This window comes from Actinia tenebrosa, unplaced genomic scaffold (assembly GCF_029948245.1).
Source record: "Actinia tenebrosa isolate PJP-AT-01 unplaced genomic scaffold, QUT_ActTen_1.0 PGA_scaffold1__47_contigs__length_23844297, whole genome shotgun sequence".
NCBI classification, from domain to species: Eukaryota; Metazoa; Cnidaria; class Anthozoa; order Actiniaria; family Actiniidae; genus Actinia; species Actinia tenebrosa.
This window is the reverse complement of record NW_028292578.1, coordinates 6,737,052-6,755,082: the sequence shown is the minus strand read 5'-3', so window position 1 is coordinate 6,755,082 and position 18,031 is coordinate 6,737,052. Positions and strand designations below refer to the sequence as shown.

The 18,031-nt window shown below is 39.0% G+C and overlaps 1 protein-coding gene and 1 long non-coding RNA gene across 2 annotated transcripts; one reads left to right on the top strand and one right to left on the bottom strand.

The window, feature by feature from the left end:
* Nucleotides 1-5,177: 5,177 nt before the first annotated feature.
* Nucleotides 5,178-7,604, top strand: LOC148909773 (uncharacterized). The gene is made up of 2 exons (XR_016120135.1): nucleotides 5,178-5,382; nucleotides 7,005-7,604. It is a non-coding gene; the product is annotated as an uncharacterized LOC148909773 (long non-coding RNA).
* A 1,098-nt stretch (nucleotides 7,605-8,702) lies between these two features.
* On the bottom strand, nucleotides 8,703-15,072 carry LOC148909772 (uncharacterized). Its single transcript, XM_089032911.1, has 8 exons — nucleotides 14,894-15,072; nucleotides 13,941-14,793; nucleotides 12,768-12,865; nucleotides 12,323-12,537; nucleotides 11,420-11,717; nucleotides 11,203-11,295; nucleotides 9,852-9,985; nucleotides 8,703-9,550 (listed from the first exon to the last, which is right to left on the bottom strand). Exons 2-8 carry the CDS (start codon nucleotides 14,653-14,655, stop codon nucleotides 9,061-9,063), a joined length of 2,043 nt encoding a protein of 680 aa, XP_088889037.1. The 5' UTR covers nucleotides 14,656-14,793; nucleotides 14,894-15,072; the 3' UTR covers nucleotides 8,703-9,060.
* Between the last annotated feature and the right edge of the window lie 2,959 nt (nucleotides 15,073-18,031).

The following is an 18,031-nucleotide window of genomic DNA, read 5'->3' as shown; positions in this document are numbered from 1 at the left end:
TTGGGTCATGCGCAGTGAGGTTTGTTGGAGTTTGGGTGGGATTTGGAGAGGGTAGGGAGGTGATTTGGGGCTTGCAAGAGTGTGGGTGGAAGAGTGTTGGTGTGTAAGATTGCGAAAAAGCATGTTTTGAAATGGTAGTGTAAGAGGGGAAGAAGTTGCGTTTTGGGTTGTGACTTGGTCTTGCTGTGGTTTTTTGGCACGTGGGGGGTGTGGGCTGGGTGTTGTGGTGGGCGAAGGTCGTCGAAGCAATGATAATAGAATAACATGTGGAAGGACTAACGAAAAACCCCCCAAAAACCAACCAACCAACCAACCCACCCACCCACCCACCAACCTAACAAACAACAACCAGAACGAGGACAAAAAAGGAACCAAAACCAAAACCAAACAAACCAACGAAAACCAAAACAAACAAAAAGCAATAATGAATGAAGCAAAATAAATAGGAATAAATGTCTTGGTAGCAAGCTGAAGATTGCCAAGAATACGATAAGAGCAGCTGTTGTAGGGATTGCTTTATAGTTCCCTATGTAACACACATCAACTAGTGAATTCTTGTCTAGAAGTGCTTGCGTAGAGATTGAATTTTTGTTTTCGTTTTGTTTTCAGGCCCGTGTCATGCATGCAATAAGAAATGGGTTGAAGTGGCTGTTATCTAAGCATGCAGGTGGTTTTGAGCCCACTCAATGTGGTAATTAACTGCAACCATCCTGATTGTAGTATTGGTAAGCATTTTTTTAAACATTCTCTGTCGTCTGTTTGACTTGGATTCCACCTGCGTGACTTGGTTTCAACCTAAGAACCCTGTAGGTTGTTTTGAGCCCAATCAATCTGTTAATCAATGCAGCCCTATTGATGTTGGTCATTTCCTCAACCCAATAATTAATATGACAGCAAATTCAACGACTCTTGGGTCTGTAAGGGTGTTCTGGGTGAACGAACAAGGCTGTAGTACTCTTGTGCTGAGTCCACAGGACATTCTAGCTGAAATATCTTCGATTTCAGACCGTATTACGACATGATGACAACGGTAATAGTAAATAATCGCAATGTAAACATATATGAGTCAGATTGCAAGTGGTTTTGACAAGAGAATCTATTGAAAAATTCAAACGACCTTACAATACACACAAAAAACGGGAACGAGACTACAGGATATCTCTAATGGAAAATAGAACAACTAAAAATACCTTTGTAGCTTATCTAAATTAATAGCCAAAAGGTTATTGCCAAAAGAGTGAATCAGTAAGATACACTGTTTTGCTAGATATCAATAGAAACGGAAATGACGTAAATTACGTCACAGGTCATTTGAATATTGCGTACTAATTAGCAGTGTTTAAAACATACTAGAATTGCGAAGTTTAATGTACAAGCTATGAACCGTTTAAAATGAACTAAACCGATGGGAGAACAATGGACAAGTTGTCTTAGAGGTTTACTATGGCTTTAGGTAAGTGTTTTAGCCCTTGTCTATGACATTTAACCTACGAATTACACGATAACTTGACCTTGAGTGTAGAGTTTACATAGCGAACAAAAGATGGATTGAAAAAAGGTCTTATACCCTGCGGTTAAGGCTAATAAATAAGCGTAGAAGAACCATGGTTAAACAAACGTTCAAGGCGGTAGCGATCCTATAGTAAACGTTTTAAAGAGTTTGAAAAGCGAATATTACGCAGCTAGTACTTTACTGGAAAAACTCTAAATAACTTTAGATTATTTACTGCCGAGTTGTTTAAGTAATGTTTAAAAGTATTTTAACTGTGACTACATGACGAATTTCAATGACAAAACGCACTTAGCGCGATGACTAAATTACTATTGCATTGTACTGAAAGCGCTAATGCGACTAGTACGACTAAAATCACATAAGCGAATGCTTTAACAAATATATAGATAATCTACACTGTAAAATATGACGACTAGTTGACGATATTAACGTAAATTTGTCCTAAATCTATCCTAGGTAAAAGTGTAAGAGACTCCAGTACCTTGCATCGAAGAGAGTTCTTTGTCTTGATATGTGAAAAAATCCGTAGACAGCGCAACGTCTTCAAGAACTTTAAACTACACTGCTTGAAACTTAGTTTGGGCCTACTTTTATGGGACACCCTGCATTCCTAAGACCTTACAACTCCTGCGCTGCGCGTTGTACGCCCTAGGCCTACCTCGTAGGCAGGATGTACTGAACGCGAATTTACGCAAACATGTGCCAAACCTTAACGCAACTCACTGTAGTGTAATTATGTACGGAAACCTCTCCTTGCTTTACGCGTTTTCCGCATAAACAGTTAACTAAGGAAATACATTCCTATGTGTACGCGAGGCGTTCCTAATTAAAATTCTAGATTTATAGCTAAATACTTATTAATTGTCCAAAAATAGTGTCTTTTGACTCTGTCCCATATGAAATGATATGATATGACATTGAGGGTTAGGGTTAGGGTACTAAGCTTATTGCATTTTTTGTTTTGTTTCATTTATACCATTTCATCTCATCTCATCTCATCTCATCTCATCTCATCTCATCTCATCTCATCTCATCTCATCTCATCTCATCTCATCTCATCTCATCTCATCTCATCTCATCTCATCTCATCTCTTCTCATCTCATCTCATCTCATCTCATCTCATCTCAATTCGAGCACTAGCCGAGTGCACAGGACTGGGGTCCCTGCAACGACAATTTTTGAACTGGGTGCAGAACTGTACATCATTTGGAAACCAGTCCTATAGTTTGGTATAAGTACTCTTGTGCTGAGTCAATAGGATAGTCTGGCTGAAATATCTTCGATTTCAGACCGTACTATGACATGACGACGACGATAATAGCAAATAATCGCAATGTAAGTATCATGATATGAAATGATATGATGTGACATTGAGGGTTAGGGTTAGGGGTAGAACCAGATGGGTTTTTATCAGCCTATGTGGGAGTTTGTCAGCAAATGTTGGACTTTGTCAGCAAAATGTGGGACTTTGCAGTCAGCAAAAATATCATGATACGAAATGATATGATATGACATTGAGGGTTAGGGTTAGGGTAAGCTTACTGCATTTTTTTATTTATTTATTTTTATCATCTCATCTCATCTCATCTCATCTCATCTTATCTCCCATCATATGTCACATTAAGAGTTTGTGTTGTTGTTGTTGTTGTTGTTGTTGTTGTTGTTGTTGTTGTTAGGAGGTCTGCAGCATGGTGACTGACTGAAAGGAGGGAGAGGTGGAATTCTAATGCTTGTTGTAATTCTAATCGTAATTCTCTTTCTTTTCCTGTAATCCACCAGCGTGCCCACCCATCCATCCATCCCTCCCTCCCTGCACTCAGGAACTGGAGCCTCTCCTATATCACATTATGACATAATGAAAGCGATCATAGTAAATAATCATAATTTGTTTACGAGTCTTGTTCTGTTTTTTGTTTGTTTTCTATTATCACATCACATCATATCATTTCATCTCATCTCATATGTCATAATAAGAGTTTGTTTTTTGTCATTTTTTGTTTTTTTAAAGAGGTCTGGTCTGCAGCATGGTGACTGACTGAAAGGAGGGAGGGGTGGAATTCTAATGCTCGTTGTAATTCTAATTGTAATTCTCTTTCTTTTGCAGTAATCCGCCAGCGTGCCCACCCATCCCTCCCTCCCTCCCTCCCTCCCTCCCTGCACTCGGCCACCCACCTACTGCAGGCTCAGGAACTGCAGCCACTCCCGGTTCACTGGTTGGTCCTGTTCCAGGGCCGTCCTGATGGCTTGGATGGCAGATTTTTCTGTACGGTTGCCACTCACTCCAAAAGCAAGAGAAACCCTCTGCGCAACATTTCAATACGAAGAGACTATGTTCAGCTAGTGTTGTGAAGCACTCCCGGGGCTGTGGCATAACAGTGTGTGTTAATGATATCAAGGAACAATTTCCGCACTTTACCTGTGCTGCGGCGCCGACGATTTTCGCGCACGCTTGGGTTTTCTCGGCGGACTGGCTGGCTGACTGCAAATGCAAGGCACAGATTCGGAAAATGGAGTGAACGAATGCAATGTGCAGCCCTGGGAAGCTTTACGTACCTATCTCCCGGTCCGTCCTGCGTCGCTCCCCTACTACTTTCTACTGACTCCAACTCCGACTGACTGCAAATAGAAAAGAATGCTATGAAAGCTAAGCTTCTTACACCCACCCAGGGGATCTGAAATGGAGAAGTAGAGTGCACGCACTAAATCCGTGAACATTAAGGAGTACTAATTACCGGTACTATTTCATACGGAATCCTTTGTTTTCTATCGTTTATTTATCACCATTTAGAACTAAAAGTTAGTATTTGTTTCACGGGTTTAGTGCGTGCACTCTAAGAATAACGTAGAAATATAATATTTTGCGCGACTTATTTATCAAGTATGAATAGACATACGATAACATTATGTAACGTGTAATTTTGTGAATCATGATCGTATTTATTGTGTGTGAAACTGAAGTTGTTGCTGTTGTTTATTTTCATCTACGCACCACCTCACTTCCCGCTCATCCTGCGCCTCGCTCGCTCCCCTACCACTTTCACCTGACTCCAACTCCGTCTGACTGCAAATCGAAAAGAATGCTATGAAAGTCAAGCTTCTTGCATCCACCCAGGGGAGGTGTGGGGAAGCTCGCAAAATTGGACCAGCTACTAGAAACAAAAGCCTGTCCAGCATTGCACGAAAATGAAAAACTCATTAGCTACTATTGTCATTGTTGCCGACCTCTCTTGTTAGGAGCGTTCTTCTTTTTTTCTTCATAATTGCGATAACCAAAGGGACGCCTATGTTTTTGCAAGTTTTCTCGATTCTGATTGGCAGACGTCTTTCATTCATCAATCCAGGTGAATCGATTATTTATCCAGTCTTCATAAATTAGAGTGCACGCACTAAACCCGTGAAACAAATACTAACTTTTAGTACTAAATGGTGATAAATCAACAATAGAATACAAAGAATTCTGTATGAAATAGTACCGGTAATTAGTACTCATAAATGTTCACGGATTTAGTGCGTGCACTCTATTGAAATTTTGATATCTAAGTAACACGTAGCTAGGATCCCGTTTGAATGCAATAATGCAGATTGGGTTTCCTTTGTCGATGTCGACGTCACTGCCGGCACTCGCTTCCATGTTCGCGAAATTTGCATTTTATCCATTTGGATAAAACCATGCGGCCTGGCCTGTTTCAAACGCCGTTCGGTGTGGCTCTTGAAAGTCGAATTTGTTATGCGTGTAAGTAAGTGGAATGAATAGGCCTAAAGTACGAGGACTTATTCTACCTACGCTTCCAGAATCCTTGGTCATTCTCGAAGGAGTTTCAACATGATATGAATGACGAATTTTGAAAAGGATCGTGGTAGTTTCGAGGTAAGAAGCGTCGTAGTAGGGTCGAGTGCTATGAAGTTTGGCATTCGTTTCATTTGTCTAGTTTACCCAATGATTTGGATCGTGGAGTGAGGGGGCGGGCTAAAGTATACCTTTTGAACAACTTTTCGATCCTTGGCATTCTCTTGCGATCGACGGTACGTACATACAACACAAATAACTTGGATCAGTGAAGTTAGTGATTAAAAAGAATCGCGGGCTCAAAATAACAAAAGAAACTCTGTAAAAACCATCAATATGTCTGCTTTCACTGCATTGCAAATGCATCCTTGTTCCTTGATGCATTATTATTTTTGCTGTGGTGCTATGTTTTCTCACTTCACTCTTGAAAGAAATAATAAGCCATCCATCCATCCATGCATGTATCAATCCATCCATCCATCTATCCAGTTAATTTGGTGAATATTGAAACTGATTTTCAGCTAGGTTAGCATTCATTCATTCATCTCATGAATATCAAGTCATGGGGGTGCAATGCAATCTCGCCCCTAAAGTTATCAAGGGGCGAAAGTGTTCTTTCACTTTACTGTAGAAACGGGAGTTCAGGACTGAATACGTTTGTACGTTTTCGTTAAGTTAGTTACCATGGCAACAGCACATGTGAACTTTGACCCTGAATTTAAAGTGCTACTACGACGAAAATCGCTCAAACTTGGATTCAGCTGAAACTTCCTAAGAATACTCTTTGAAGGTCGAGTAATCACTGTATAAAGTGTTTTCTCGATATTCAGGACGAAAGTATGATATTTTTACGATTATTTTTTGGAGTCTGTGACGTCATACACTCAACATCGAACATCGCTCCATACATTTCTTTGTAGTTTATGATCAAAATATCAGTAGTAAAGGGAGAAAGAAATGCCCAAACACCCCAAAATATAAATTATAGTCACAAGTAATGTGAAAGAAGCACATTAGCCACCCTTTGGGCTTCATAGGAATAAAATAAATTAAGGATTTATATACAAACAAATATATGTAGCAATGTTTGATGTTGAGTGTATGACGTCACAGACTCCAAAAATAATCGTAAAAATATCATACTTTCGTACTGAATATCGAGAAAACACTTCATACAGTGATTACTGGACCTTTAAAGAGTATTCTTAGGAACTTTCAGCTGAATCCAAGTTGGAGCGATTTTCGTCGTAGTAGCACTTTAAGAAAACTTGATGAAAGGCTTCAGGAGGATAGCAAAAAGTTAAAGTATCAGAATTATATTCCATCATCCATCCATCCATCCATCCATCCATCCATTCATTCATTCATTCATTCATTCATTATGGATTGAAAATACGGGGGAAAAAATAAGAAAATAAAAAATTAGGTTCAGAGTGAGACGTCAGAAATGTCTGTGTTTTTCTTTGCAAGCAGTGTACATAAAAACTTACGTGGTATGCATATTAAAAAGGGAATGGTAAATATAAAACTATAATCATGATAAAGGTAATAGTTATATATACTGATATTGTAACCTATCTACATAGCCAGATTGATTGATTCATGCATGCATGCAATTTATTCAATGATGTGTGTTACTAGCAGTTTTGTGGGTGTTGGACAGCGATGGCTCTAACGTCATTGCTTCTCGTTGTTCATTTCAGTGGGCCCAAGAATCTGCTGGATTTGCAACCAAACTCTTAGCAGTGAAAAGCGGACTCAATGTACACTTGTGGCAAGTCATACCATTGTTTGTATTGCGACCGATGTTATGGCAGTAGAGACAAAGTAGAGGCACATGTTGGCACGTCACACCACGTTCTTTCTGTGACAAGGCATTTACAACAACTTCAAAACTGAAAAGGCACCTGAGGACACACACAAGTGTATCCATTGCAAAAAAGGATTAGCCCAAAAACGTAATATATGGAACATCACATGAGGACATGCACCGGTGAAAAACCCTACGAATGCAGTCATTGCAACAAAAACAAAAAAACAAAAAAAACAAAAACGTTTGGCCAAAAGAGTCAGGCCCTGAACCAGCAATTACCTAGGATCGAGTCCAAAAATAATGAAATAGTAATTGATCAAAATGTAATTGATATCGATTGATTGCTGGATTGAATTATATTTGTTTGAAACATCTGACATCATTCGTTCATCATAATGCCAAGATTAACAATTCCCAGCTTCATAAACTAATTGGAAAAAAAAAATTCCCTAGGTTGAGAATGAAAATAAATGAATGAATGAAATAGTAATTGATCAAAATGTAATTGATATCGATTGATTGCTGGATTGAATTATATTTGTTTGAAACATCTGACATCATTCGTTCATCATAATGCCAAGATTAACAATTCCCAGCTTCATAAATCAATTGGGAAAAAAAAAATTCCCTAGGTTGAGAATGAAAATAAATGAATGAATGAAATAGTAATTGATCAAAATGTAATTGATATCGATTGATTGCTGGATTGAATTATATTTGTTTGAAACATCTGACATCATTCGTTCATCATAATGCCAAGATTAACAATTCCCAGCTTCATAAATCAATTGGGAAAAAAAAAATTCCCTAGGTTGAGAATGAAAATAAATGAATGAATGAAATAGTAATTGATCAAAATGTAATTGATATCGATTGATTGCTGGATTGAATTATATTTGTTTGAAACATCTGACATCATTCGTTCATCATAATGCCAAGATTAATAATTCCCAGCTTCATAAATCAATTGGGAAAAAAAAATTCCCTAGGTTGAGAATGAAAATAAATGAATGAATGAAATAGTAATTGATCAAAATGTAATTGATATCGATTGATTGCTGGATTGAATTATATTTGTTTGAAACATCTGACATCATTCGTTCATCATAATGCCAAGATTAACAATTCCCAGCTTCATAAATCAATTGGGAAAAAAAAAATTCCCTAGGTTGAGAATGAAAATAAATGAATGAATGAAATAGTAATTGATCAAAATGTAATTGATATCGATTGATTGCTGGATTGAATTATATTTGTTTGAAACATCTGACATCATTCGTTCATCATAACACCAAGATTAACAATTCCCAGCTTCATAAATCAATTGGGAAAAAAAATTCCCTAGGTTGAGAATGAAAATAATTGAATGAAAGAAAGTAAACCTTCCCTGTAGCATACGCTTTACATATAAATTGAAAGTCGTTTTTGGTCTGAGAAGATGTGCGAGAAGAAGAGGGGTAAAAATAAAACAGATAAACAAACCATGCCCCCTCAAACTTTTGCAGCCCTTAGCATTAAAGAATTGGAAGTCATTTTTTATGTGGGTGGGAGAAGAAGAAGAGGAGAAAATAATAAAGTCAACCATGTCTTTCACTTGTAATACGTTTAATGTGTTGAGGTCTTTCCTCAATACATGGACACATTATGTGAGTGATACACAACAGATGACATAACCTTTCTTATATAATTATATTATTGAAATTCTGTCAGCAAAGATGAAAGAGAATAATGAATAATAATTGTAATTTAGAAAGTTGGACTCAAGGGAATGAAAGATCTTTGCTGACGGATTTCCAACTATAAAAGACAGTCAAGTGGCCCCTGAAATACTAAGAAATTGAAAAAAAACACCATTGAAGGATTGAACTGTAACATCAATGACTGGCATTATATAATTTGGAAAGTTGGACTGGAATAATGAAACCGTTCAAATAAAGACATATTGTCTATTGGGCAGCCTTGTGAATGGATTTCAGGCTTGAACACAGCTTGATAAAGCCAGGCTTTCTTTTCACAGATCTGGTTTGGACTAGATGTAGAGCGTCTAGGCTCTCAACCCAGGGTTGGTCATCGAATTCAAACGCATACTCAGCTCCACTATGGTGCTGGTACCAGAGCAAGGCTGCCTGTCTGGCTGGTTGAAAGGACTGAATTCGCCCAAGTAATATCTTGGGCTGATCTAGCGTGCTTGCCTCCTCTACGAGTGCCACGTAATCCCCCACCTTCAGGGACTCGTGTTGACTGTCTTCTTCTTCGACTCTAGTACTGCTGTCCTCACTGACCCCTGCATCGTTACTGTGGGCAATATCTGAAGCCAGGGATACTGCTAGTTTCTTTCGTTCGTTGGAATTTCTGCGGTCGTACGTATCCTGGGCTTGTTTTCTGCTATGACGTAGCGCAGCTGCTAGTGAATCTTTTAGGGCGTCATTGCAGTCACTGTAATGAGAACAGATTGGATGTTTAGATATTGATGGATGTACACCTGATTGCATGAAGAAGGTTATAACAATTAAGATAACTCACAGGAATGAATCAGAAATTTCTTACTGGACTTATTTTGATTTTAAAGTCTGCAGTTTTAGCAATAATTATACTCAGTTCCAAAATCACAAACAAAGAAATGCAACCGTTGAAAACCAAACTTCCCATATGTTTTATGGAACCCAAATGAAAAGGTCACTACAGAAGAAATTAAACATTACACACTGCACTCCCTGGAAGAAGCGAGTATACTGACCTCATATTGTAAGCGTGAGTGAGGAAGGAGCTCCTCAACACATTGACGCTGACATTCACGCCAGTGAGCCTTAGAAACAAGAACTTTAGGTGGCCAGAAAATGCAGGACCAGAAAAAGGACCACCATTTTTGTTCTAGAAAAAGTGAAAAAAAAACCACATGATATTAGATATTGCAATGGCAAGGGAAGAGAAAAGGAGAAAGAGAAAGGCAAAGGATAAGAAAGAAAGGAGAAAAAAAAGGGAAGGGGGTGTAGTGCGAGTTGAAATATAGATAAAGAAATAAAATGAATAGAAAAGGTTAGTATAAAAATATAAATCAAGAAATCAATAAAATGAATAGAATAAAATGAAAATCAAAAATCAAAATCAAAAATGAAAATGAAAATGGAAAAAAAAAAAAAAAAAAAAAAAAAAGAATGAAAAATTAAATAAAAAAAGAATATAAAATAAAATGAATCGAAATAAAATGAAACCAAAAAAAATCAAATCAATCAATCAATCAAAAAAGGATCAAAAAATAGATGGATAAAGAGACAAAATAGAAGGGAAAATGAAATAGAATAAAATGAAAAAAAAAAAAAAAAAAGGATCAAGAAATAGAAAAATAGAGAGATAAACAGATAAAATAGAAGAAAAAATGAAATAGGATAAAATGAAATGAAAGGAAATGAAAAAAAAAAAAAAAAAAAAAAAAAAAAAAAGGAAAAGGGTTGTAGAAAGTTGAAATGTACCCCTGAAGGGTTGTAGAAAATTGGAAAAAAACCTTTCTAGTATTGTAGGAAGTTCCAAAACCACCTTCCAGGGGTCGTAGGAACTTTGAAAAACACCTTTCTAGTATTGTAGGAAGTTCTATAACCACCTTCCAGGGGTTGTAGGAAATTTGAAAAACACCTTTCAAAGGTTGTAAGAGGCTTGAAATTCACCCTTTGAACACCGAACGCACATCCAGGGGTAGGGTATAAGGCTTGATATGACGGTTAGGGTTAGGGTTAGGGTTAGGGTTAGGGTTAGGGTTTAGGGTTAGGGTTAGGGTTAGGGTTTGGTTAGGGTTAGGGTTTAGGGTTAGGGTTAGGGTTTAGGGTTAGGGTTAGGGTTAGGGTTAGGGTTAGGGTTCTCTCTTTTCATTGCCAAAAAACAAAATTCTACCACCCTAAAGGAGGTACGAAGTCACGAAGTCACCACCCTTCACCAAATAATGGTAGTCACCGGCCTAAACCGGGTGCACTCCTTGCCAAACAATCCCCAGCAATCCCAATCAATTAATGTCTTCCGGCACTTCGGAACGTCGTTTGTTCCTGACTTGATTGTCATGCCTGGAAATGGAAATGAATTATGATTGCATCACTTACCACGATAAGAAAGTCACCACTCTCCTCCGTGATCAGCTTTGCCCTGTGATTTTTGACATAGTCTACCAGGATGCTGCTCAGTTCATGGTCATTCTGAAAGGAAGGAAGGAAGGAAGGAAGGAAGGAAGGAATGAATGAATGAATGAATGAATGAATGAAACCACAATTATTATTATTATGATTGATCGATCTGAAACAGATTGTGGCATTGCATTACCTTCAAAATAGTGGTATCTGAGCCGTAGGTTTTGACGGTTTTGTACTTCTGAAATCGAAATTTGACACCTCCATCCTCTTGGAGCTCGACGAGGTTCTTGCCAGCCACTTCAGGGCTCGTGAGGCTCGATCCCTGGGGAAGAATTTGTAATGTCCGGATTTCGCAGGCCCTGGAAGGTGGCACCAGCACATACAGACTAATGAGCAGAAGGTCAGCGCATTCTTCGGCTCTGGCTCTCTCCGTCCTTGCCATCTCCACCCTCTCCCTCTGTCGTGCCAAGCTGGCAACAACCTCGTCCCTGAATTGGAAAAACAACAACAAAGGATTAGGGAGATCTGGATTGGCTAGCTATTGGAGTATTTTAAGATCTGTTAAAAACAACTAGTGCTTAAACATCTATGTTAAAAATCAAATCAAAAAAGCTGCAGATAATACAGTCAATAATACAGTTCACATCCATCTCAATCCAAAACAATCCCTATAACCACCGCACAGTTACTGTCAACCAATAACAATATCCAAAGAAATGATTATTCTAGTTGAGGTAAAGTATTATGCTCGTCTGAAAAGAAACTTAGGTCTCGCTTGCTCATTTACAGGCGAAACCAGGAGAAACACTCCAAAAACCTCTCCCCCCCCCACCCCCCCCCCCCCCCACGTCTAATATCAATAAATAATAATTTCATCGATCCACCTGTGACATAAATACTAAATTAATCATGAATATTATTATCATCCTTGTTATAGGTAATGATTTTTTAGTCTTTTCATTTCTTCTAATTTTTAAGATCATTGTTTTTGTTTTGAGCTCTAAGCCTTTCATTTCATCAATGTAAAACTGAAATTTTACTGAAGTTTTCATTATATTATCATTATTATCATCATCATCATCATCATCATTACCACTCAAGCCAACTGTTCTTCTCCATCAGGTCCTCCTTTGTCGAAGCACTTTCTCTGTGTCCTTCCCTCTGCAAGCAAGCCACTTGAGCACGTAGCGTTTTGATGACCCCAACATCCGTAAAGTCAGGCGAATCTTCGGCATGTATAAACTTGGCTGGGTAGATAAGAGCCGCTACGTGGTTAGCCATTGTGTAGGCCTTCAAACGCCTCTCCACCTGGAAGAAGGTTAATGTTAACAGTCTTAGTATCGATATATGCCCCCAAAATTTCCCAATTAAACCCTAGATGCATTTCTATAAATGTATGCATATGAATGTTGTAAAAAAATATTGTAAAGATGAAAAAAAAAAAAAAAAACCCCTAGATGTATGTACGTAGAGCTGGGCGGGTCATGACTATTTCTAAACAAAAGAACTGAATGCTAGACAATTTTACTTTCTCTCACCTTGAGGTAAGTCAGGTACTTTTCAATGACATTGAGTCTTATGAACAGGTCAGGGCTCAATCTTAAAGAAAGCACCTCGCTGGCAAAGCCAAGAAAGCCTGTTGAGAAAGAGTCGAAAAGACCCAATGTTAACAAAAAGCATAGTCACACAACACACCAAAAACAACAGATCCATGTGGATGATCATTTCATTTTCTCCGCCCTTTCTGTACGCGAGATATCAATCCACTTCAATTTACAGTCATGTCAATATTATGTATTCATTTCAACCAGCCCCACCCCCCTCCCCCGATACTAATCACGACACTAATGTATGAAAAATTTGATTCAAAAATAAATTATCTTTAAACAAGGTAACTCTCCACCCCAGTCATGCCTATGCTGGGCAATTCCACATGAGAAATTGAAATGTTTCAATAGTCAACATCAGCTTGTTTCAGCCAGATCATCTTACTCCAAAGGAATTTATTAGAAAAGAGAATATCCTAAAAAAATCTATTAGTAATAATTTCATTTGTTGTTGACCTTTCAAGAATTTTTGACACACAATTGGATTGAAAAGTTGATAATTTTGGTTTTAAAATTCTAACTTGTTTAGTCTTTTGCCCTCTATGTCATAATAATCGATCTATATCACTTCTTTCTTAATCCCAGACACTTATTGGAAAACAGAACGAATGTTTCAACTGATTTTCATCGCTCAGGAGACCCAAATAGACAGGTTTTGGGTGGAAGAAATGAACATTCCCAAAGATGTCATGTCCAAAACAATTTATGGTCATGTCCGCAACACAATGTTTTGCTTAGTAAATCCACAATAACAAATGATTTTTATTGGTCCTTTTAACATGAGGTATTAATGACTAATGACTAATCTTAGAGAATGTCTCATTTCCATTCAAACAATTTCCATCTGGACTTAACAGACACTTAAAACTTTAATTTGGTCTCCAAATGTCATGGAATTGCCCACTGTAGTTATGTATTCATTTGCCAATGCCTACCAACCCCGAATGCTAATCTCAACTCATGTATTTAAAAAAATGCATTCAAAAGTATATTATTTTTTAAAAAGTGACCCCACCCCCCCCCCAAAAAAATTAGTAAAGATGATGAGTGCATCGAGCACTGATTTTATACATAATGTATCAAATAAGCTGACTGTTTACTCACACAAAAGTCTTTCTTGAGCTTTGGCAAAGGTGGACTCGGCAACAGGAGGCTTTTGCCTCTGAAGATTTATCGGCTTTGTAAAGTACAGGTTAACCTCTTTAAGGAATTCTTTCATGGTGGTGGGGAGGTGTTTGAAGTCTACCGCATACTTCTTGGTCTTTCCGGTGGTCAAGTGGCTTGCTTGGGAAGGGCTTGAGGGATGACCCTTAGACGGAGCAGGAAGGTCAATTTCTGTGCGTGCAACTGTCTTCTGGCTTGTGGAATGTTCTTTAGGCGACGCATCCTGGTCAGTGTCCTCGAAGCTAATAGGGCTTGGGGCAGGCAGCAGGTCCATTTCTGTGGCAGCTGTCTGAGTGGTGGAATGTTCTTTAGGCCACGCATCCTGGTCAGCGTCCTCGAAGCTAATAGGGCTTGGGGCAGGCAGCCGGTCCATTTCTGAGGCAGCTGTTCGAGTGGTGGGGTGTACTTTAGGCGGTGCATCCTGGTCAGTGTCCTCGAAGCTAATAGGGCTTGGAGAAGGCAGCTGGTACATTTCTGAGGTAGCTGTCTGAGTGGTGGGAAAATGCATGGCTCTTCTCGCGGTCTCGTACTGTTGTTGAAGCACGTGGAAGGAGTCAGCGTTGTTCAGTCCGAGGAAATCTTCCTGGCCATCGCTTTCTTCAACGTCGCTGTCGCTGTCAGAAAATTCGTATTCTACCAGGTTCGACGGGAGCATGGTTTAAAATGTAGAGAGCTGTAGTTGAAGGAATCCAACGAAGGAGGATGAAGAAGCAAGTTCGCCGCGAGAAGAGCCGTGCAAATGGTAGCGTCGTTTTCGGTGGTCATGGAGATGGCCAATGGCATCGCTGGATTTCTGTATGGACAGGAAGCGATATATCGAGGTGAGAAATGTCGAGCCATTTGAATGGCAAAGCCGAACGCGGCCTGAAAAGAACTGGCTTTTTCGTCCTAACCTTTTGAAGATTTCTTGGCTCTTTCTCTGTCCTAAGGTGCCCTTTTCCCTCCCCTCTCTCTTCTGGCCTCTAATTTAGAGCCAGAAGGAGAAGGGAGGGAGAAAAAGAAGTGTTTTGGAAGAGCTCCTTCTAGCCCTCGTCCGCCATTTTTCAAACTGTGTGACGTAGCACTGACCGCGCGAGACTGGTATATGTCTGAAACCACAGGGAGCCCGAAATGAACCCTTCCACAAATAGACGTCACTTCCGGTAATAACTATTTTTTGATGGCTTGTAGAATCCTGGAGGTTGTTTTGATCTCTTATTTTCTGGTTTGATGTCGTGAAAGTAGTCAAATACAATAGTTTGAGGACTTATCTTGATATGTTTTGACTTAGCATACGCTAGTTGTCCCCCCCCCCCCCCCCCCCAGCCAACCGCTTGCTTGTTAAACGTATCGAGATTTTGAGATGCGTGTATAAAATGTGTATATTCATTTATTTATTTTGTTTGCCCCCCAGTCAACTCCAAAAAGTCACGTGATTGATAGTAAGCAATACTCTTTCTGTACTGACTGTACATGAAGTAAATAGTTGAATGGTGAAATATTTCTTGATTTGAGTGATGCGCATTACTAGTTACAACAGAAACACTCAAATGCCTTACCTGACGTCATCATCATTAACATATTGGAAGTATAAACCTTCATACAATACATTCAGTACTTTAAATAATTAATTCCTTTTTAAATTCAAGATCAATATAACGCTCTCCGTAATGCGAGAAAAAAAAGAAAGAAAAAAAAAAAAGGATGGAAAAAGGCATTAGAACACATTTTTCATCGATCGCGCGCGCCTCCTTGTTTTCCTTTCCTATGCATATCGTTCGTTCGTTCGTTCGTTCGTTCGTTCGTTCGTTCGTTCGTTCGTTCGTTCGTTCGTTCTTTCGTTCGTTCATTCATTCATTCTCTACATTGGGCGCTGCCTGTGAACGAAGCACGACGTGCTCCTTGCACAAGCCACCATCCCCACAAACAAATAAATCGATACATCCATCAAAAGTTAAAAAAAGCCTTTTTAATGTTGAAGGTGTGGCCTGTGGATTTAAAGGAAAAGAAAAGACGTGTTGAGTCTGCAGTTCAGAAAGTAAGTAAAGTGCTACATATTCAAGGAAACGGGATTCTTCAGTGAAATTATTCTATTAGCCTTAGTACCTTTTACGCGTGGCCTTCTGGCCGGGGAAGGGCACGCTCTTGACACGTGCCCTTTCCCCCGGCACCTGTGACAGGTCTTGGAAGCGTCTATGTAGGAAAACAAATCGAGTTAAAAATAACGTATCAATCGATACTGCGTTCAAAAACCAAATTTGGATCTGTACGTAGGCCTATCAGCTATTGAACAATTGATTTTACCGTGTGCAGTGGCGGCCGGGCAAGCCGCCTGTTTGTGCCCCCGGCCGCCACATTTGTAACAGTATCCAGTGCGCCCTAGAAAAGAAAAGAAGTCGATCGTAAGGCTGCGATGTCGAATGTTTTTCTTTTCTACCAGCATTACGTAACAACATTGCATAATCCATTTTTTGAGACCAGGATTCCTTGGACTTCCGGTTCAAGAGCGCATGCCTTCAAAGACTTGCCAAAAATTAAAAATACTTTCCCGATTTATGAGTTTTATTATGTAATTGTATAAACTTATTGTATTGTAAACCTTTTTTGTAAAAAATGTAGAACTGTAATGTAAACTCTAGGTGGTGTGAAATATGATATAAAAAAAATTAAAAACTTTAACAACGTAAAAACTTACTTCTTCCTGTCGTTGCTGGGGGAGGCGGGTCTAGGTCTAGTGATGAAAGTAAGAAAGGAAAAAACTGAGACGCCTTTATCATCACGTAGATCATCGCACGAGCACATGCAAAGCATACATGAAGTAAAAAAAAAGCTATACAAACGTAAAAACTTACTGGTTCCTTTGCCGGGTGGTGGGGGAGGCGCGTGTAAGTCTTCTGATGAAAGTAAGAAAGGAAAAAAACTGAGACGCCTTTATCATCATGTAGATCATCGCACGAGCACATGCAAAGCATACATGAAATTTTAAAAAAGCTATACAAACGTAAAAACTTACTGGTTCCTTTGCCTGGTGGTGGGGGAGGCGGGTCTACGTCTTATGATGAAAGTAAGAAAGGAAAAAACTGAGACGCCTTTATCATCATGTAGATCATCGCACGAGCACATGCAAAGCATACATGAAGTAAAAAAAAAAAAAACTATACAAACGTAAAAACTTACTGGTTCCTTTGCCTGGTGGTGGGGGAGGCGGGTCTACGTCTTATGATGAAAGTAAGAAAGGAAAAAACTGAGACGCCTTTATCATCATGTAGATCATCGCACGAGCACATGCAAAGCATACATGAAGTAAAAAAAAAAAAAACTATACAAACGTAAAAACTTACTGGTTCCTTTGCCTGGTGGTGGGGGAGGCGGGTCTACGTCTTATGATGAAAGTAAGAAAGGAAAAAAACTGAGACGCCTTTATCATCATCTCCGAGGGAAAAAAAATTACGTATTGTTTGCTAGGCAAACGCACGCGCAAGAAACATAATGCTTACCGATCTTCTCCCCCCCGTTCATATCGTCATATTCTGAGGAAGGAATAAGAAAAAAGAATGTGAACATTCAGTCATTAATTCAGCATGAGAGTACTCGCACGTTGGGATTAGGGATGTTGCGCGCGATGTCGAATAGGTTGCTATGAATAGACGTCACTTCCATTAATAGCTCTTTTTTGATGGCTTGAAGAATTCTGGAGGCTGTTTTGATCTCTTGTTTTCTGGTTTGATGTCGTGAAAATAGTCAAATACAATAGCTTGATCAGGACTCATTTTGATGTGTTTTGACTTAGCATCCGCTGGTTGCCCCCCAGTCAACTCCAAAAAAGTAACGTGATTGATAGTAAGCAATAGGACTTTTGAACGCTTATTAGAAAGCAAAATTCCCAAAAGGTAAAAGAAAAATTGAAAGAAAAAAACAATCCAACAATCGATTTCGATATATGATGCCAGTACATACCACTTTGTCTAGACATGGCCGTGTTTCTGAAAGAAAACAAATGTAAGTTGCAAAAAGTAAGTAATGAATAATTTGAATGAGCCAACAACACCCAC

Excerpts from the sequence above, each read along its gene's own strand:
- LOC148909772 (XM_089032911.1), bottom strand. The coding sequence starts at position 14,655 with ATGCTCCCGTCGAACCTGGTAGAATACGAATTTTCTGACAGCGACAGC. Across the intron at positions 12,866-13,940 it reads AGCTCAAGAAAGACTTTTGT|GCTTTCTTGGCTTTGCCAGC; the intron begins GTGAGTAAACAG and ends CTTTCTCAACAG. Across the intron at positions 11,718-12,322 it reads AAGAACAGTTGGCTTGAGTG|GGACGAGGTTGTTGCCAGCT; the intron begins GTAATGATGATG and ends TTTCCAATTCAG.